Source organism: Syngnathus scovelli, chromosome 3 (assembly GCF_024217435.2).
Source record: "Syngnathus scovelli strain Florida chromosome 3, RoL_Ssco_1.2, whole genome shotgun sequence".
Classification (NCBI taxonomy): Eukaryota; Metazoa; Chordata; class Actinopteri; order Syngnathiformes; family Syngnathidae; genus Syngnathus; species Syngnathus scovelli.
In genome coordinates, this window is record NC_090849.1 from 20113921 (window position 1) to 20135462 (window position 21542).

Genomic DNA, 21542 nt, shown 5'->3' on the forward strand with positions numbered 1-21542 from the left:
TGAGAACGTATTAACCCTTTCCGTACGTCACTGACGGGACTCCCTCACAATCCGAATGTCAACTAACATAAATTTCATGTCCCTAAAATCCCGTGGGAATTACAAGATTGCCTATTTTATAGGGAAATATAAAATCTAATTTAAAAGAATAGTACAACAAATATTGTGTCAAGTGCCGTAATCTTACGAGAATAATGTCATGTGTTTTGTTTTTTGTTTTCAAAAGAATTTACTATGGCGATTAAGTCAAAATGTTGTTTAAGTGGGTTTTACTTGTAATTGAAAACAACCTTTTGCCTGACCACAAAATGTGGCAGGCCGGATCTCCCACGAATTATGGTAAACTTTGTTTACATCTAAACATTACATTTACCGATATGCATTTGAGAGATCTCAAGTTCGCCTTTTCAAAGTCAAAGTCTGCTTTATTGTCAATTTCTTCACACGTCAAGACACACAAAGTTTTATCTTTATCTCTAGTTTTAATTGTATATTTTTCCGCTGAGCGTTATGGGTCACAGAAATTGGAAACGTTTTAAAATGATCTATATATGTGTCATTTTTAATGTCACAAAACATGACATTTGAAGAAGGGTGTGTCTTGTTTATTTCTTTGCTTTAGGCAATGGGACCGCGCAAATGTTAGGAATTTACTGCATTTGTTTTATTCATCGGTTAGTGACTACTACTGGACGGTAATTCAAGCGAGAGATAGGAGGTAGAAGAAGGAGGGGAGGAGGAGGGAGAGAGGAGCAAGCAGAGCATCTTCCTCTCTCGGGCGCCTCACACTCTCCAAGGAAGCCGCAATGGAAACACGATGACACGGAGCGGGCTGGCTCGGCGAAACATGGCTGGAGTGCCCTCAAGCATTGTCCGGGGAAAATTTTGCCAACGACAAACATGAAAGAAGGGCGTGTGATGATGACGAAAATAATCGACGGTTGTGGAGAATTAACAAACGGGCTTGACTCTTCTATGCGGCCAACTTCCTGCGCTACGTCTGCTTTTCTTCTTGATATCTTTATTATTTTTCTAAACGAACACATTCTTGTCAACAAAATGTTGAATTTGGCGCTTTTTGGCAGAAAAAGCTCATCGTGGACATCTGTCTTGCTGTTACTGTTCATGTAAGGAAAAGGAAACAATAGAAATAACCAACACTGTCATGGACATTATGACACAATATTTACACTTAAGCGGCTGCTGTCACACGCCAGTGCGCATGCGCGGTGGTAGACGGCGTTAGCTCGCCGCCTGGCAGCCACAGCGTCCTGCCCGGGCTGGCTGCGATGTAGTCGCACGAGTGGAAGAAAACAACACGGGAGGGTGGACATGGCTAAAAAGTGTCCTCGGCGCGGCGTGCAGACGATTTCACTGGTGGACACGCTGGTGGAAATAGGCCGGCCGTAAAGTGTCAAGCATGTCCGGGACACCCGACGGCGCAGAGGGAGCAGTGTCCAAAGTGCAAGTCAAGAAGGAGATCAAGACCATCGTGGACAATTTGGAAACCATCCTGGGCGACCTCAAGGATGTAGCCAAGGAGCTCAAAGAGGTAAACACGCATATACACACACACGCACGCACACACGGGGATCACTCATTATCACGTGTGTTTTTAATGGATGCTGGTAATGTCAACCCCTTCTGACACACGTACACTTCCAGCTTCTCGCTCCTCCCACTGCTCTGAAAAACATGTGGCACAGGAGGAGGTGTGAAGCCCCCCCCATGTCTTTCACACATATGCAGGCTTTGAGGAATGGAAGACTGCATTAGTTTATAATGGTTTTTACATCTCGTTTCATCACCCCATCCCAGTCCTGGACCACCTGCCGACTCTCCTACTTGAGGAGAAGCCTCAGAGACGTGTTCAAGAGCAACTTGTGCTTTTATGTCCTGCAACTTTTTACTGTTTTCTCCATGTTCCCCACCAGGCATTGGCGATAAATAGGAGCGCAAAGGCGCAGCAATCAATCTTTTGTTGTTTTGTGCGTCTGATGTTCTTTTCTTTCTCCCTCCGTTTCGCCCCTCATCCCCCCCCCCCCCCCTTCCCCCCTTTGTTGCTCGCAGGAAATTGTGCAGAGGATCATTTGTTCGGACACCACGCGAGCTGAAAAGATGCCTCGAGGGGCCGTTGCTATCAATGCCAGGGTTGGCCTATAATCCATTTGAAATGCTCGTATCTGTTCGACGGGGTGCTGGATGCGAGCCTCGCTCTGAGGAGGCACCCTGCACAGATGCTTGGCACAGGCCAGCATGGTGGCTGGCCTACAGCAGCGGCTGCACGCCGGGATACTGCGCTCACGTCTTGCACGTGTCCCAACAAATTATCCCTTTTAGACGCAAGGCGAGAGTTAAGCTCCATTACTTTATCCATATTAGTATCCTCCTTTTGGGTGTTCACGCTGTTTCTCCTTTTGTTGGTCTAAACCAGGGGTGTCAAACTCATTTTTATCTCGAGTTGCATCGTGGTCATAGTTCCCTTTGGAGTGCCATTATGACTGTCAATGCCTTGTCTGTACAGTATAGGCTACACAACAAACTGATGAATAACTAGTTTTCAAATCAGACTCGTAAAAATTGTTCAAATATTTTAAAAAGATGAGTGGTGATAAAATTGCAGTTTTGTTTTTTTTTAAAGTGAAGACATTTTGTAATTTTATAATTGACACATGAAGTTGATTCACAATTTGTCTTCGCGGGCCACATATAATGATGTGGCGGGCCGTATCTGGCCCCCGGGCCTTGACTTTGAAACCTATTGTGGCTCTTTCAAAATAAATGGCAGCTAGCCAGGAGAAGGGATGTGAAGTTTAACCGCTGCCTTCTCCTGCCTTGATGGTTTTTAGCATCAGTGATCCTAACATGCTTTTTATGTTGGCTGAAGCAGATGTTTTAACCACAAGATCCAACATGCTGCCCTGATGGGCTTTATGATCATTTTGAAACGTACACACCTGTCTCGGTAACAAAATTCAGCGGCAAGGTTGAAGGGACTCCCGTTAACAGCGAAGACTTCGAAAAAATGTTTCTGAACTCGTTGCTCCCGAAGAACACCGTGCTCCCTTTCATCCTTCAATCAGCGGATGACGTTAAACACACTGTGTTTCCGTTCCTATCTCAAAAGATCGATTCCCCGTCTTATGTTCCAAATCAAGATTTGAGTTTTACCCCCCGAAAAATGAACAAAAATCTGCTGATAATGTTGCTGTGCCGGCACCGAAATAATCCTTTTTATTCAAGGCGATACGCTGCCTTCTGCTATGCCTGACTGAACTCAGGAAGAAGAAAAAAAGCAGACCGTGGAAGTGAAATGCAGACAAATCGAGGTGCTATGTTGGTGTCATGTGACTAACCTACTTGGCTTTTCTTCCTCTGACTGCAAGCTTGTCTTACTTTGATGTAAGCCACTCTTCAAACCTTGATCGATTCCACTCAGTAGACTGCAATCGACTTTTAAGCATCACAAAGAAAACAACAACAGCGTTTGTGTTATTTTAACTCCTATTAACAAACTGCGTCCGCATAGAATGGCCGTTCTGCTGCTTTGTGTTCCGACACACTTGTTGAGTGGCAAAAATTGAAGTGCGGTTGAGTTGAATTTGTGCCCATAGCATATCTCACGCGTGAATATTTTCCCCCTTTTCTCGAACAATGTGGTCTAGGCTGCTTCTGTGTTTACTGCAGTGAATTTGTCTGGATAATTCACTCTTTGTAAATGGCTCCATTCTTGGCCTGATTTCTTCTCGCGGTGTTCATTGAATTCTCCTCCAATGCATTTCTCTCCTGTCCTCTTCCACCTTGGCACACCATGTACATAACCAAGACTGATCATCTTGTTGTCATTACTTGCACAGTCGCTCTCTGATATTTTATTCTATTTGAACGACGGCAAAACCGCTTGCGCTGAAATGAAAATTTTTCTTGTAATGGTTCCATCGATGCTAAAAATGAGATCCAGATCTGGAATTACTCCATGATTTAAGTCCTTTCACCTTTGACAAATGACATTTCCATGCCAGACGTTGTTGCTTTGATGTTGAATGGGATGGTTGGAATCCATCAATCAGGTGCAGCTCTGGCAACCTCACGGCTGTCCCCATAAATTACTGAGATATTTCTTTTCCTCCCCATGGTGCGGGTGTCAGTGTAGTGATATCTCAATTGATTTTTAATCTCCCGAATCAGCCTCCTCAATCAAACTGCGGCCATTTCAATGTGCAATTTGGAGCTTTTCAATAGACGGGTTAGAATTGTCAGACTGCTTAATTTCCTCTGCGTTCGTTATGTGTTGCCCAGGTCGTCCACGATATCGACACGCTGACGTGCGACCTGCAGCTGGAGGAGGACGGCCTGACGGATAGCTCCAAGACAGACACGCTCAACTCCAGCTCTAGTTCCACCGCCACCACCACGGCGTCCAGCCTGGAGAAGATGAAGCTCTACAGGGACGACTGCCTCTTCATAGCGCCGGCCCCCGTCTCCCCGCTCCTCGCCCTCCCTCCCGCGGTTTTGACCGTTCACAAGAAGGCGCTCCCGCCCTTGCCGCCACCCAGACTCACCTCGGTGAGAACCGAGCATCACAACGGAAAAAATCTGCCTCATCCCACATTGGTGCTATCGGGGAACGTATCCAAGGCGAACGGAGCCTTATTGAAGAACGGTGGCGTTTTTTCCTTGAAGCCGAACCGTGATCTATTCTCACCCACGTCGTGTTTCATTACAAACGACGGCAGTGTCCCGGAGTCCGGCCCGGTTCCTACACTGCCCAGACCGATGCCCCTTCTCCGCCACGAAAAGAACAAATGCCCCAAGGCCCCCGGCCGGGAGCCCCGCGAGCGTGTCCGTTTCAGCGAGAAGGTCCAGTACCACGGTTACTGTCCGGACTGTGACCTGCAGTACGACGTGGATGACTCAGAGTTGCACTTGCAGTCGGAGCTGAGCGAGATGCGGCTCAGCCCTGTGCACTTTTGCTCCTCTTCCTCCCCTCCTCCTCCTCCTCCTCCTCTTCCTCACGAACGAATGCTGGAAAACGGCGGCCTCTCGCTCAGCCGCGGTTTTGCGCCCAAAGCCGCTGCTCCTCCCCCTCCGCCTTGCATAGCACCCCACCCGGGTTCCCTCAAACCCCAGAAAACAATCCTACGCAAATCGACCACAACCACGGTTTGACGACAAGCCCCCCCGCGACCTGTCTGACATACACGATCCTGAATCATTCATAGTGTTTTCCACTTAGCCAGCTCCAATTTTTCGGATTATTCAAACAGCCAGGCCGGAAAATGGCAGACGGAGGAGGCGAAATAGAAGCACGTGGCATCGCCGTGGATTCCGAGACGTACGCACGCAGATTTAGACCGAGCGGTGAGTCTGTGTGCTTGCGAACGTGTGTTTGGAACAAAAGAGGAAATTGCATCTGCGCACTGATGCATGTTTGGCTGCACTGAACTTTTATTTGCTTTTGTGGGACTTCATTTGTGGCCATTGATGTGCTTTGCACGTACCGTCCTGATTTTGAATAACGGCTCGGGCCTTTATGCATGCAGTTCCTGACTTGAGTCAAAAAGTCAGGCGCACGCAATAGACTCCAGCTGACCCGCGTTTCAGAAGAAGACGAATGGATGGTATTCAAGTGAATATAGTGACGTTAATATTTTAGGAGCGACTGTGCTAAAACTGCATCTGTGTCCGTATGGAGACTCCTGGTACTAACGAGTTTAGGGAAGTTGTGTCGGAGAAACACTGATTAATTCATGCTTTAAATCTGCTTCCCTTGCATTCTGGATCTTCTCTGGACACAAAAATAACTAATAAGAGTGACTCGACGGAATCCATAGGTAGATGCAGCTAATCAGCAACTGTCAAAGTCGTTCAGCCTTCAGATGTCACCAAACCCAAATCTGTCCAGGAAGTGTTATGCAACCGTCATTTTGCACAATCCAATAATAGCAAGTTCAAAGTGGTGGATTGTTATTTCCAACCTGATTCTAACGTTGAAGAAGGAAGTGACAGCTGCCTCTGTGACATTGTGACATTAGGTGACGTTCACAACGCTTATGATGATAATTTACTCGAGTCCCCGCAGAGCTCTGACAAGCCAACGTGTACCCGCCGACTCTACCTTGGACCGACCTCTGCAATCTATGGATGACTCGGCAAATACGGTTTGAAGATGATTGGTAGAAAATTGAGCCCCTATCTGGCTCTTACAAGAAATGTGCACCCATCCATGCTGTAATCTAGCTTTGGATATTGGATATGCAAAAATTTGACATAAACAAATTCCAATTCTGTAAAGTTTGAGGATAATTGCTCTCGAATGGCGCCTGCCTGGCAAAGGTCTGAAACAATCAGTCATCATCAGATCTCAGAGAACATCGCTTTCCCCCGTTAAGCCGATGTAACATCACAGCTTGGCATTAGCTTTAATGTTTAATAGAGCTGCAGATTTGCCCGTGACCTCCGTGTGCATGTGACTTTCCAAAGCGCGTGTGCGGGTGTGGAAAGACACATGTCCAGCGGGCCGAGTTGGGGAGACAGCATCCCCTGGAGTGGGCTGAGAATAGTAGCACCTTCCTCGCGGTGATGCCCTTAATTAGCTGCATTAGTCTACAGCAGATAACGCAAAGTGCCTCACATGACCTTTGCGCTGACATCACCCCACTCCGACTCAGCGACATCCGCTGCACTTTTTTTTTTTTTTTAATCTGAAACAAGGAATACATTTGAAGTAAACCATGACAGAATCAGAAATGTAGGGCAAATGCTGTGGCTTTTAGGAGCGGCCGGCAAGGCGTTACATAAACAATTTTCATGTTAATGTTCACACACATCTGCTGTCTTGTTTGTCCATCTGCCAGCATGATTACGGCAAAACAACCGGACTGCTTAGAATTTGAAGGCAGAGACGCCGTGTGGCTTGAGCTCATCCAGGAATTTGACCTACTACTCCACGTTGTTTAGCATCTGTGTCTATTAATAGATGTGTATATGATACACTTGCACTCTTGCACACTATTACATCACGGAGAAATAACCACAAATCTGAAACCAAACGCTGAAGCGCGTAGATTAACATTGTAAATGGAAAACTTACATTTTTGCAATTAGTCGCTCGGGGCCTTTGTTTACAAAAATACAAATGGGATTGGGTGTATTTTGAGGGGGAGGGGCCATATGTGAGCATGTCTGAAGTAATATTAGTTTCTCAATACACTGCTGAATCAGGAAATGAAACAGATGCAGAGGTGGTGAAGAAGTGACACCTTTTATAAAAAAAAAAAATCTTGCGAAGGGACCCCACCTATGGGTCAGCCGTCACTCCCGCCGTCTTCCATCTGTAGACATTGGGTGGCAGACAGATGTTTCCACATGTGGCTCTCAGCGCCTCCACAAAACGAGAACTCAAGGTCAAGGCGACGACGGCGGCTGCCAAATGAGACAGGTGCGGGACTTCAAAGACGTATCAGGCTTCTGTTTTTTTTCCACCGACGATGGAAAATGTCCAACGGCGCCATCTGCTCAGATCCGGCAGTACAGTTCAGCCTCCTCTGGTGTGCCGAGGTCTGCTCAGAAATGGCCTTTTGTTGCACATTTGCACTGTGACGTTACGTAAATAGAGCAGCCTGCTTAGTTTGGAACCTCTGACGTTGAATACCGTAATGCTGACCGACATCCAAGTTTCAAAAAGTATATAAAACGTCATGTAAACAGAAAGGGGCTTGCATAATCATGAAAGTAAACTATTTTTATGGCTTCCTCCTACATTTAAAAAAAAAAAACATACATGTTAATCGAAGACACTAAAATGTAGAGTTGATAGGAAATTAGGCGCATGCATTTCTTTTGAATGTGATTGGTTGGTTGTCTAAATGTGCCCTGTGATTGGATGCCGACGGGACCAGGCCTCTCTGTAATTTGATCACATGTCTCAATGCTTTATTTATACCATTAAGGCAGATGGCATGTGCTAAATATTTATCTAAACGCTTCAGTTAGTGTTTTATCTGTTTAGACATGCGCTGTCCTTTTTGAGTTCGACATGCTCACTGATGAATCCAAATCCAAGGCGTGACATCCCAGCCTCTTGGATTATGCATCCGTGTGAAATGAGCCAAGGGGGAAGAAGACAAGGCGGCGGGGCGGGGCGGGGCGGGGGCTGCACGTGTGTTGAGTGTTGTTAACACAGACAGGTGCAAGTTAGTCATTGAGATGATGATGGCTCTCATCATCTACTTCGCTCATTTTATGCTAATAAATTAGCCGCATTTGTAACAGTCATAAGTGAGAGAATAACAGTTTCCGTGTGCATTCATTGACTGCACTCACAACAACAAATCTGCATCAGAGACTCCCAACGCTTTGCTTTTTGGACACATAAAATTAGGACGATAGTAATTGAAGCTACTTTCATGCAATTGCTTAGTGGTGGAAGACTGATTTGTCTGATCACTTCACTGGTTTCTTTTATGTCAAACAAGTTGTTTTAGGTTCATCACCTGACATGTTTCGGCGGTTTCTTCCGCCTTCATCAGAGTGTCCTGATTTTTCTGGTTATTAGTTGAATAAGACTTCCATCCATTCATTTTTGTCCATCTCAACGTGCTGACATCCTGGATGATGGACCCTTGGTGGTCAACATTACCAGAAATGAAGAATTCTGTTGATCTTCGTTAGTGCGTGTGCTCGGTAGAGCTACTACCGCTGCTGTCAGTAATGACGTTTTAGAATAAATCGCTAATTCTGTATGTACACAAGCACAAGAGACCGCAAGAGAATCTACCTAAGTGAATTTAACTTCATGTATCTGTCAAATCTCATCCGCTTTAACCAGAATTTGCTGCGGGCGTGCAGGGTTGCCGGGTGTAACGTTCAACTATTCAGTTAGATGAAACTTTAATTAAAGCCTTTCATCCGAGTCTGATGCAGCTCATGAGTTTTGCAGCAGTGTCAAATCAACGCAAGAACTCCTATTTAACAATATCGCATCTCTATGTATATTTGCATTATATTCTTTTCCGACGCAGAACAAATTTGAACATTTGTTGGTGTACGTAAGGTGACAACACTCACGATAATCGCTCATGATAATGATGTTTAATGACTGGACTTTAGCTGACTGAAAAAAGTTTAGCTCTCACTCATAAACTCAGGATGATCCGTCTCCATGTTAGCTCCTGGCTTTGGGAAAGAGTTGGAATGGGCAGGAAAGGAGGAGGTGGATCTTCACCGCCTCCATCATGATTCGGGACTGAGTCAACCATTCTGACCTACCCCCTACAGTTCTCCGGAGCCCACCTCTCTCTTTCTTCACGTCCCAGTCCCTCTCTTGACCATGCACGCCTCCCACTCACCAACAAATCTGCTCACTATTTATTCTCTGAGAGTCTCCCATACTGTACACGTTGCATCTTTGGCAGCCTTTCAAGCGCCCGTGCCGCTTGTTTGTCTTGCGTGTCCTCCACTCGATAAGTTTAAATTACAAGCGGAGCTTCTCGCTCATTACGCGTCCGCTGATAAATGACACGGCGGTGTTTTCACTTTGCGATGGAGCGAAGCGAGGATGTGTAAAAGCTAATTGGGCAAATGATTGTACCTGCTGCTTCCGTAATTAACTAGAACACTGCGCAGCCAACATTGTGTCCTCACAGCGACGCAAAGAGAGGAAAATGGTTTGAAAATTGCTTGATAGGCAGTGGACAAAAACACGGGCAGGTACGGTACAACCTCTGACCAATTCTGCCTTGCCTTGATCCGAAATTATCCAGAAAAATGTATTTATTTTCTAACTTTGTAACTAGGTATAACAGCCAAAAGTATGAGTTGACATTGTGACGTCATTCCTGATCGTTTGAAGAAGGCCGTTTGACACTGGTGTAAAAGAAAAATAACTTACTTGTATATGGATAAATAATTTCATTATGGTGATTTTAAGAATTGTTTTAACATAAACATTTGAGAATTTTATTTTTTTTTGAACATCCCAAAATGTTCAAACAAGAATCGTGTACAGTGATTGATAACCAGGTGACGTCTAACACGGACCGCTTTGGCACTTGACCTTTGTTTTACGTCAAAATCAATAGGCTTCTTGCATAATGAAATAATGACTTTATCATCTTAGTCATGCCAATTCATGCTTTTGTTTATAGAATAGTATTAATCCCCATGAGAAGGAGAAGCATTGCCAGTTGAGCACCAGAGCGCTTAGCACCCAACGTTTACCAAGCTTCTCTGACCTCTTGGCTTGGACACCGTTCATAATCAATAAGGCTCCCGCTCTGACATCGTTGTAAAATGAATACCGGCTTCACAGCGTAACGTTTGATTTGTCGGCCGTGTCTTATAAATGTCAAACGGAGCCTCGCGCTCGAGGTGCCTCTTTGTCTATTTTCCTCCCATTTTGCAACCTGGCAAGTGCATATCGCTCCATAAAAGTGTGCAATAAAGGTGTCGAGAGTGAGCTACGCACAAACGCCGGGCCAGCGAATATTAATTAGCCGCCGTGTCTCCTGCTCGTCGTCTTGGGCGATGCGCTGCCAAGAGCTCTTGTTCAAATGTTATCACATTTTAGCGGCGTGATTGAAAAAGACAACGTTAGAAGGGAATGGTCAAAGCTAAGTAATTGAAGTCTCGTGTGCCTGAAAGTTGGCATAAACGATGTGGAAAGTTCATTAACTTGCAAAGGAAATCTGGCTCACTTGAGTGATACTTATTCTGGACACGATGCTGGACAATGAGTGTGCATCCTTGCCCCGTGTGTACCGTCATAACCACAACTACTGCATTTCTTCGATATAAACAACTCGATTCAAAGCCCCAACCTCCGTGCGACTAGAAAATATTTAATAATCATGACTAAACAACTATGCCACCAGCCAGGCAAAAAAGGTTTCACTAAATTCCTGTGGCTGTGTAACCTGCAGTACAATTAGCTTTTATTACAGAGGTTAAAGAATACAAAAGGTAATGTTATATTGTCTGTCTAAATGTGCTGATGCACCATTTTTGTTCAAATAGCTTAAAGCGTTCTAACAGTGCCACTAATGGTTAGCGGCTTTCTTTAAAACACTTATCACATGGCGGATCCATGGCAGATATTTACAACCACAGTTTTATTTGAGGAAAAAAAATGTGTATGTGTGTGTGTAACCCTCTTGAGATGTTCTGAAACAGACTTTACGTTGAGATTTTTTGTGCTCCGTCGGGGATTGTTAAAGGTTTGTGGCATCGGCTGCACCTCAGCAGTGTTCCCAGACATGATCTTGTGCTTGTTGAAGCGACACAACAAGATGACAAAAGAGGGTATTTAAAGAGCGCCGTGGGTTATAGATTGTCTTTTCACAAATACTTTTTTTTGTGTGTGTGTGTTAGAAATGCTCCACATGGTTCACTGCTATTAATGTTCAAGGTGTGTAAGGTGTGCGCATGTGTGTGTGTGTACGCCTCACAATACTTTCATTTCCCTCAGTGCAAATAGTTGTCGTCTGGACCACTCAGTCAAGTGGGTCTCGTCTGTGTTCCCTCTAATGCCTTTGCTCTCTTTCATTCCCTTGCAGGTCCCTGTGAGACCCTACAGCCGCACCTGCAAAGGATGCTGGAGAGTGGAAGCCAAGCATCTATCTTATTGTTTGACTGCTCTCTGCCAACAGGAGATAAATCCAGGCTTTGGATTCTGAGCACCTAAAAAGAAAAAAAAAAAAGGAACTCTGATGCAGAAACGGCGGAATGGGGATGGGGAGGTTGTGCAGACAATAATATGAGAAGAAATGCTGTTGTAGTCCTCACAAAGTCAGTATAAACAAACTTAATTTATATTTCATAAATGTTTACTGAATATTACATGTCTATAAAAAATTTAATAACATTAACTAATAAATGCAATCCTAAGGGGTTCACATGATGTATTTAATTGTGATGGGCTGTCATTGCACATTTTTTGGCAGTATTCTCCAATTTCACATTCTTTGTGGGGACCGCACAGTGGCTTGGCATCTGCCTCAGTTTCTCAGTTAAAGTAACTATTAAATAAATGGTCGTTAGAAAACTGTCGAACGGAAAGATGTTGACTCATGCAGAGGTGGAAATTCACTTTTTGTGAAGTTGGAGTGTGTTTGTTGCGAGAGTCTCTGTTCTCTGCTGGACTGAAGCCAAGTAAAATTGATGTTCTGTCGGTATGCACCGTCTCTCACGGGCAATGTGTTCATCATCATCATCATCATCATCATCCATTTCGCTATGTGGACACGGATTGATGAGGAAATATTAATTTGCATCAAATATTCCTTTGTATACAAATTTACACGAGCATGTTTGATATACCGTATGGCTCTATATTTTTGTCTAACAGAGACTTTTAACGTTTGAATAGAGGATATTTTTGATATGGTGTCAGACTGAGAAGTGTCGATAACGAAGCGTGATCACCGAGAGACGCTTTACAGACAGAGCCGCTTTGTGCTAGCGAGCGCGACGAATATCAATGGTGCGAGGCGACAATGTGTTGTGCTGCGAGTGAATGCGAGCGCTCACCTTGTCCTTCCACGCCGTCGTTCCCGACTCATTTGTTTGCAGCAAGGCTTGTTCTGACGTCTCCTTGCTCCCTCACACTGCCAACTTGACAACAAATTGTACCTTCTCAATTGTTTCAATGCAGTCGAACCTCTGTAGTCTAATGTCCCCGAGGTCGTACAATTGAGAGTTTGGGTCCCACTCGAAGTTTTGGGAATTTCTCACGAACTACATTTATGTTATCGGTCCCTTGGTACCAACATGGTAGATGTTCCGACTTCCTCGGAAATGACCGGTGGCTAAAGTTTGACGTTCTTGGAGGATATACAATTCTAGTGACACAAAAAGAAAAACATTTTGTTAAGTGAGATTTCCTAACTGTGGACATGTGGGTCACTTTCTTTTATTGCTTTTAGTAATTCTGGTTTGTTGGAGGTGACTCCACCGTCCCCCTCCCCAACAGGGGGCGCTGTTTTTTGTGTACCTTTGTACCAGAATGCATTGCTGCATCCAATCTTGAACTTTTCCCCTCAGTAAGAATATTAATCATTATTAAGCGTCTTTTTGTTCCCCATAATTTGTTAAATGTGTGTTTTAACGCTTGGATTAAATTTGTGCAATTAGATGTTAAGCCATGTGTTAGGTAAACATCATACAGTGTTTCACCGTGTTGCATCAAAGTATTAGTAAAGGAGATCCTTTGCTAAAAGCAGAGCAGCTTTTTCAGGTCCAGACTCAGCAGCATTGCCAACGTCTGCTTACAAGCTGACACCTGTCCTCCAAAAAGTGTCTCATTCCAAGGAAAGAGTAGCCACTTAATGAGCTGTTGTGCCACCAGGCAGGTAAACAACCGATTGGTATGCAGGACGCTCATTCAGCAGCAGCCACGCTGAGCAACACGCTGAGCAATGACAATAATCTTATTGTGACCACCCCTGGGCAACACGGCCATTAGAGACATAAATAGGGAGACTCCAGGCTCACAAATTTAGAACTGATATATAGTATAACGTGTGAGACCTCACTGGCTCTCAAGTTCTCAGTTCAGCAAGCAATTCACTCTGGATTTGCGTTTGGCATTTCATGGCTTCTTTTGTGACATTTCTTCTAAAAAAAAAAATAAAAAAGAGAGAGAGAGAGCAATATAGGTTTGGTATACTCCTGGGTCAATGTGAATTCTGGCTTTTGTTACCATGACGACCTGGGGTAGAACCTTCACTAGAGCCTTGTCTGCTCTTGTGAGAGCCGAGCTCAGACTGGAAAGGCAAATGCGTATTACCGAATGATGAGAAAAATCCAATCAAATCTGGGTTCCACCAAATTGTGTTTGACTTTAGAGGTTCCACTGTATTGTCTTAGTTGAGTCCGATCATGTGCTTCTCTGTCCAGCTAAACAATAAAAATCAAATCAAAATAATATGAATAAAGAAATGAACAAAAAAGTCCTTGGCAAGACTGTTGTGAGGTTGCAAAATAATGTAAAATATGCATTTACGGATTTTTTTTTCTCCACATTTGTAACCAGCAAATTGAAAGAAAACGGGAATATCTCCTCAATGAAGTTATGTTTTTGCTGTATGTGTCTGCCAATGGATGGAAAAGAGATTATAAGATGTAAACACGTCACACTTGAGGTCTCCATGTTCTTATTGCCACTTGGCAGTCGTCTACTTTCTTATTTGTATCCCTCGGAGTAAAAGAAAAAAAAAGAAAAACGACGTTAATGAGAGCATCTGCCCGACCGTCGCTGTGAATCAAAGCAACTTTTTTCAAGGGAAATAAAAATGGCATCGGCATCCGTTGCAGTTAATTGGAGATGAGTGCGATGAGACTGGCGGGGTTGCCGCGCGGAGCGAAAGGCCATCGTCTCTCTCTGGAAGATAGAACGAATGCGCGGTCAGCAGCCGCATTGTGGCAGAGCGCCATCGTAAAAAATGAAGGTCAGGGTTGGAGAGATTAAACGGGTTAGAATGTCAACAGTTCTAATTCGTCAGCCCGAATGTTGTCTTGGGATAAATTTACTTTTAGGGTTAGGCTTTTGACCGTCATGGACAACTCTCCACATCTAAAAATCACAGCAGTGTATTTATTCACTACTTTAACACTTGTACATCACTATTGCTCCTAAATGTTAGCTACTCATCCGCTCTGATGTCCTTCATTTTGAACATCCAACAAATGTCACATCAAATACTGTAATCGGATAGAGACTGAAGACAGCCTTGTTTATGTTTTCCTGTCAGAATGTTTGTTTTGAGTGTGGTGACTTGTCTTTGTTGCTTCGCTGGTCTCCAAAAAAACACTTGGTGGAAGATGGCTGGCCCAGAGAAGGAACACTTCAGCGACACACGGCTGATTGGGAAAAGATTTGATTCAACCGATGTCAGAGTGAAGTTTCTCCAAATATTCGAGTGGCCCAAAAGCAAAGATGTTAGTTGCTCCTCCTCCCGTCTGCCAGACAACGCATATTTTATACCGGGCCAGACCGCTGATCTCATTGCTTTGACTAACAGCTGCGGTTCGAGTCTCAGTCTACTTGTTGTTTTGTTGCCCCTAAAAGGTCATCATCCACTTGGCTCTTCCCTGGTCACGGACAACTGGCCCTTCCATATTCTAAGTACCTACACAATACTGAAACTAAAGCCTCTCTGTCCAGCAAAAATAGCTTATCAAAGTCAATGAACAATATGATGTAGATTTTTAAATATTGTAAGCAAAATAGTGTATATATCAAATAGTTTTATGGTAAGAATTGAGACGATTAATGCATACTCAAGTCACGTAGTGGAAAAATATAGTTACTGTATTATTTCTTTAATTACTAAATGAATACTAATAATATTACGCTGGTATTAGGAGTATTTATGAAATTAATATTAAAAAAAAAATCTATACGGCAGTAACGGTATAATGATTTGTATCGAATCCCACTGCGGTCTCTCGGGGTGCGCTCGTTTTCCGTCAAGGATTTGCATTCGGCCATTTGAAAAGGAAGCCCACTCGTAATGGCCGCCCAGCTGGCTTGCCGCCCGAAGCAACACGAGCGCTCCTTATGTGGGTCACGTGACATGGGGAAAAATGGGAGAAGGAAGGCGGCTCGATGGAGAACGCTCCAAGGACTTTTCTCCAGGTCAAACATCTTTACTCAACTGGTAATTTGATTCCTAGCAATAATTCAAATGTGGATGTCGTAATATGGACGCTTGACGACGCTAGCTGAGCTTTCACGTGTGAACTCAACGCTAAGTCCTGTGAATGATGTAGCGAAAACTATGCAGTGCTACAAACCCAACATGATCTCTTTCCACACACTTAAGCGATATTTTTCCTCTATTTCTTCTTATTGTCTCGGCGTTTTTTTTTTTTTTTTTTTTACAGTCGGAAAAGTGCTGATGCGTCAAAAGCTGCTGACAAAGCCAGAGAGTGAATCATTTGGTGGGGGAGAAAGCTCATATGACCTGTTATTTTTCAACCAAACATGAAATGTCTTCATTTTTGGCAGGATGTTTTTGGAAATGGCTTAGGAGATGAAATACAAAAACTGGACGCTTGGAATTAGAAGAGCAACTGCGATGGGAGCAAGAGACTCCGTACACGTAAGTCACTTAGTTTGGATCCTTATTCCTTGAAGAAGGTATCTGATTCAATGAGGATTTTTTTTTTTATTATCTAAATTTCTTACAGTAAAAGAAACAAACACTTTCACTGCGTTGTCCTTGTTTCCACATCTGCTTTACAATTAAAGTTCTGGGTTCGATTAGATGTTCATCCTTTTGCTGTGTGGGTACTGAAACTTGCTACTACATTCCAAAAGCATGCAAGACTGAACTGTCAATAGTTAATGATAATGAATTTGACTGTGAATTACTGTTGAACGATTAATCAAATCGACAGCAATGTACGAGAATGCGGCTTTCAAATTACTTAAGTAATACATGCCATAGGAATTTGAAAGTTGCTTATTTTGGAGAAAGGTCAAAATGTCGCTAAAATATGACACAACTTCATGTAAATTATTTTGCAGACCACCAAGTAATGGCTCGCGACGACTGTTTGAGAATAATTGACCGAAACACATTATTAAAGCCGATGTATCCACTGTGACTTGAGTTGTTGACTTAAGGCTGTGACCCAATTTATGGCCGCACATGTGACTCCAACGCAAAGTCCATCCTATCGTGAGAGAGATTTTAATCTAAATAACATTTGACAAATTCATGGTTGAGGGTACAGAACTGACTTGCAACATAATTTTTGTGGCCCACTAAAAAAATTGAAATGGATCATATATTCTTTTTGTGAGTAGATTTGATATTTACATTTTGGCAGAAAATCAGTTTGGGTTTTTCGAGAGGTCTTACAAAACCTTTCCTAGAATGTCACCTGTCCAAAATGATTTTCACACCCTTGCTTTGATTGTTTTCCTTCTCATGGACCTCTTGCAGATGAATTAATAGTCCGCAAGCAAGAGAAAGCGCAGTGACGATGAAGCTGAACGAACGCAGCGTGGCCCACTACGCCACGTGTGACTCCCCGCCCGACAAGACGGGCTTCCTGTTCAAGAAGGGCGAGCGCAACACGGCTTACCATCGCCGCTGGTTCGTCCTAAAAGGCAACATGCTCTTCTACTTCGAGGAGCGCGACGGCCGCGAGCCCATCGGCCTCATCGTCCTAGAGGGCTGCACCGTGGAGCTCTGCGAGTCGGCCGAGGAGTTCGCTTTCGCCGTCAAGTTCGACTGCGCTCGGGCTCGCGTGTACAAGATGGCGGCCGACAGCCAGGCGGCCATGGAGTCCTGGGTCAAAGCGTTGTCGCGGGCCAGCTTTGACTACATGAGGCTGGTGGTGAAGGAGCTGGAGAGGCAGTTGGAAGAGATCCGAGAGGCGGGCGGCGGAGTCCCACAAAGCAGGGCCAGGTCATTCAAGCGAGTGTCCAAATCAAGATCGTCGTCATCGTCGTCGTCGTCCTTGTCGACGTCGTCCTCCTGCTCTGGACAGAAGAACCACCAGGATGAGGGCCAGCTCTTGTCCGGAGGTCCCAAGGAGAACGGCGTGGCCTGGAGCAAAGCGCAACCCGGCTTGGCTAACGGTTCCTCTGAGGCAGCTAACTCCTGTGTAGCCTGGGAGGGCGGGGCGGACGGGGCGAGTGCCAATGGGGCCAGGGCTCCCCCGGTGCCCCCTAGAAGAAGAGGAGCATCTCTGGAGAGCCCCTTCTCACCCGGCACCGGATGTTTCTCCAAGCTCCACGACTGGTACGGACTCGAGGTGGAGGAACTGAGGGCCCAGTGGCTGCAGAGTCAGTGAAGCCATTGAGACGGGTCAAGTTATCCAAAAATATTTCATTCCGTTGTTCCCTTTTCCAGGGTGGAAGTGGAAACTGAACAGTATCCCCCAAGTGCTAAAAGCAGACTACACCCTGGAATGTTTTTAATCTTCATCACGAGCCACTTTTAATACTGCCTATAAAAGCCCTCCACCCCAAAAAAAAAACCCCGAATCATTCGAAGTCCACCTATTATTTTTTGGGGGGGGTAGTTGCCAGTTTCGCAGGCATTTTTCGCCTTTGGTGGTAGTCACCACTTCTTTGTAGCGGTTACTTTCCACCTTGATATAAACGACAGCAAGACACAGACAGTGGCACTAAATGGACCAAGCAATTGTCCACCTTTGACTAGTTGCCAGTTTTCAGCATTTTTTCACCTCTTCTGAATAGGGAAGGCAACAGCACAATTTTATGCTTCCACTTTTAAAGGACTTGATTTTGCTGACTTGCTTGTGTTGCCGTAGTGTAAAAGCACCTTTGTGTACAATCTGAGATCATGCAAAGAAAATTACAGAAATATTCCTTCGCATTTGCTTCTAAACAAGTCAGTGCAATATTGATAACATTGTCATTTGTCAGTGCAATATTGATAACATTGTCATTTTGCTCAATTGTGATTTTGTGCCTCTATTCAATTTTTTATTTTATTTTGTTACAACTTGCCAGTCAAGTGACTCAGAAACAACTACATGCTGCTGCTGCACAAACACAAGTGACAACAACTATTATAATCAATATATTCCATTTGATTCAGCCTTGACTCCTTATTTCCGCCATCGTTCCATTTAAAAGTTTCCTTTACGCTACATACGTAGATGTTTTCTATTTATTGATGTTTGCACGCACGTTTGGATGAAAGGTGGTGGGAGAATTGTTTAGTTTGCACCCCACCGCTCATGTTCTCTCTCAGTGCACAATGCAATCATCTCTTTCCCTCGCAGGTATTATTAGAGAATATCTGACTTCTTGTTTCCTCTTCCATGTTGGAAGTTTTTTTTTTCCTTATGCCAGTGTTCAGCAAAACGGGCTCATTCCGTAGTGACTCAATACACATTTACAAAGCCTCCACTTTGCTGTGTCACTTGCGTTGATGTTTGTTTTTTGACAACTATTACTTTGGTCCAGTGTTGTGTATGGACCGGTTCTGACGTGTTCCGACGGTGGCTGGGTGGCTTCAGTCCGTGTCATTGCACAGCATTGTGATGAATGTGACAGACATGGTACAAGAGGGAGGTTGTTGTTGTTTGCATGAATGTTAACTTGAAGTATGATGGGATGTCTTACAATTTAAATGTGCCAATTTTAAACCATATGAATAATAATTGTAGCATAATCAAAAGTGCCAAATTACAACTCATTTAACATCATTGATTGTTTCCATATAAGTTATTGTGAATATTTTTTTTAATTGCACATGATACAGGTATTGTTTTGATTTATCAACGTTAACCATGCATACTTAAATGATGAAGATGTATTCAAATATCTGCCATGAAAATACAATTGCATGTATGTCTTATTGATTGAATTTAGCATATGCCGTTACTTCTGCTAACACTCGTCTGTTGTCACAATAATTTCCATACTTAAAATGTATGTACGATGATGTGCGCTAATCAAATGTGACAAATGGATGGTGTTGTTTTTAAGGGCTTTTTTCATTACATTTTTTAACGTCATGCCATCATTTAAAACTAATATCAAGCATTCTGCGATGATTATGGTACATGAAATGTATTTAATCACCAACCGTAAGCAACCCAATAAACGTTCAACAGTATTCTGAACTTGTTCTTTACGGCTCATTTGGAGCTTTGTATCATTCTCGTTTTCCTTTATTACATACACTATTAACGCCACACCCGCAACTTTATGTCGCATTGCCCATGCCATTTAATCAATTCAATTTAATTACTTGTGTGATGGACAATCACGTAATGATTTTTATTTGCGACTTGTTGTTCTCAATGTGGACCGTTCTGACTTGTTTTCATAGGAACAGACAAAAACATTTGTATAGTTTTGGGATAGTTCTGACTTTACTCATTTTACAGTTTTAATGGTGGACAGACATTTGTAAAATGACTTGTGGTTTATTTCTGGGAAGATAGCCATTTTTTTTTTTCATTGTATGGTGGCATTTTCTTGATATCGCTTTTATAATGTATAGTCTAGTGCATCATCATACAACGGTTTGACTTTTGTGATTAGCGACAGCTTTCTGTGCACTTTACAATCTGTATGATTTGATCGCCTTCGGCTTCCTAGCTACAACCAATCTCACGCCTTTGCAACAAAAAAAAATAACTTTGTTGTGTCGCATCCACTTGTGCACATTTGATTTAAAATAAAATCAATCCCGCAAATATTGGAATTCGCTGCTGACAAACTACAAATATGGTTGATGTTTTAGTATTACCATTCACCGCTAGATGGCAGGAGAAGGATATTTGCAAGGTTTGTGAGAGAGGCACCTGACTGGACCCCTCGCTTCCCGTGGAGTCTCCACTGTGGAAGATTTCCTATCTTATAACGCTTTTTGTTGCAAATAGTACGTTAATCAACGGCATTGAGTAAAGCCATGTATTGGCTTGATCTGAGGCATTTTATGGAACCCTGCTCCAACACGCACATGCACATATGACTAATTTGACTTATTATGACTTATTTGTCCACCCATCCGAAACATCTCTTGGTTTGCTTTTAGAGAAAAAGGTCTGCCGCTGCAACTTAAATTGTAGAGGTGGAGGACATTTTTATGGACGGACACGTAAAAGGCTTGCTCCACGCAAAACAAGCACCCTCCCACCTCATCTGCCGCGAAGCCCGAAATGAGTCTTCAGCAGAGTGCAATATTCGTTTTATATATTGTAAATTGGGTGATTCACTCAAAGTATGCTAAAAAATTACGTCAACAACAGACTTCTTCAGAATAATAAAATGATAATAAAAGTACAATAATCCCTCGTTTATTGCGGATAATTGGTTCCAAGACCACGCGCAATAAGTGAAAATCCGCGAGACCTCCAAGACATCTCGTGTGGGGAATTTTGTCCCAAAGTGGATACTTTTTAGTTGTTATTATCAATTTGACCACGAATGAAAAACTATGTGTCTTTGTGCTCCTGTTAAACAAATGTATCGTTGTGGAAGAAGCCTTGAACGTTCTGACGACTCCCCCGCAGCAAAGCCAAAGTAGCGTGATGAGTCTGGTCATTTTTCAATTTGTTTGCCATTACTGTGTGATGCTGTCACATGTCTGCTGGTCGGATGGAAAGACTCGGCCCCGCCCACTAGTTTCAGGCAACCTTGGACTTGCAACATAAGTAACAAGCAGTGTTACCGTTTATGTGTCTGCTACTTCTTGTTGACAACTCAGCCCCCTTTCTAGACCGGTTTAGTCGGCCTCGAGATCATAATGAAAATTGTCAGGCTTACTGGTTGATCAGTGGATTTTTGTTTTCTCCTTTTGTTGCTGATCAGTTGGTTCCCATTGTGACCTGCAGTAAAAATGAAAGAAAATATCATATTTGTTTTAAAAATTTGCATTCTTTATTGAGTACATTGTCAATGGAATTGCCACTCGGTTCCATTTCACTCAATTCCAGGTTTCTCTGTATGGGTGGCAAATAAGTCGCGCCCTTCTCCTCAAATCTAGTCACTTTGCTACAAAGTAGGATGGGCTGGAGAGGAGTTGAATCAAAGATTCAATAAA

At 43.5% G+C, this 21542-nt stretch overlaps 2 protein-coding genes across 6 annotated transcripts; both read left to right on the forward strand.

Moving 5' to 3' along the window:
- Window positions 1-14133, forward strand: prr16 (proline rich 16). 3 transcript variants are annotated; one of them, XM_068650190.1, is made up of 5 exons: window positions 1-1552; window positions 2071-2151; window positions 3282-3329; window positions 4300-5361; window positions 11556-14133. In XM_068650190.1, exons 1-4 carry the CDS (start codon window positions 1421-1423, stop codon window positions 5167-5169), a joined length of 1131 nt encoding a protein of 376 aa, XP_068506291.1. In that variant the 5' UTR covers window positions 1-1420; the 3' UTR covers window positions 5170-5361; window positions 11556-14133. The 3 variants fall into 3 exon arrangements, with proteins under 3 accessions (XP_068506291.1, XP_049618540.1, XP_049618541.1); XM_049762583.2 differs by lacking the exon at window positions 3282-3329; XM_049762584.2 differs by lacking the exons at window positions 2071-2151; window positions 3282-3329.
- Window positions 14134-15515: 1382 nt separating this feature from the next.
- Window positions 15516-19607, forward strand: pheta1 (PH domain containing endocytic trafficking adaptor 1). 3 transcript variants are annotated; one of them, XM_049762598.2, is made up of 4 exons: window positions 15525-15659; window positions 15886-15942; window positions 16010-16103; window positions 16953-19607. In XM_049762598.2, the coding sequence occupies exon 4, from the start codon at window positions 16993-16995 to the stop codon at window positions 17806-17808; it is 816 nt and encodes a 271-aa protein (XP_049618555.1). In that variant the 5' UTR covers window positions 15525-15659; window positions 15886-15942; window positions 16010-16103; window positions 16953-16992; the 3' UTR covers window positions 17809-19607. The 3 variants fall into 3 exon arrangements, with proteins under 3 accessions (XP_049618554.1, XP_049618555.1, XP_068506292.1); XM_049762597.1 differs by lacking the exon at window positions 15886-15942 and having other exon boundaries at window positions 15516-15659; XM_068650191.1 differs by having other exon boundaries at window positions 15886-16103.
- The last annotated feature ends 1935 nt before the right edge of the window (window positions 19608-21542 follow it).

Bases quoted from the DNA above. Each gene is read 5' to 3' on its own strand.
- prr16 (XM_068650190.1), top strand. From the start codon at position 1,421: ATGTCCGGGACACCCGACGGCGCAGAGGGAGCAGTGTCCAAAGTGCAA. The intron at 1,553-2,070 runs GTAAACACGCAT...TGTTGCTCGCAG, and splicing joins TAGCCAAGGAGCTCAAAGAG to GAAATTGTGCAGAGGATCAT. The intron at 3,330-4,299 runs GTGCTATGTTGG...TGTGTTGCCCAG, and splicing joins TGAAATGCAGACAAATCGAG to GTCGTCCACGATATCGACAC.
- pheta1 (XM_049762597.1), top strand. From the start codon at position 16,993: ATGAAGCTGAACGAACGCAGCGTGGCCCACTACGCCACGTGTGACTCC.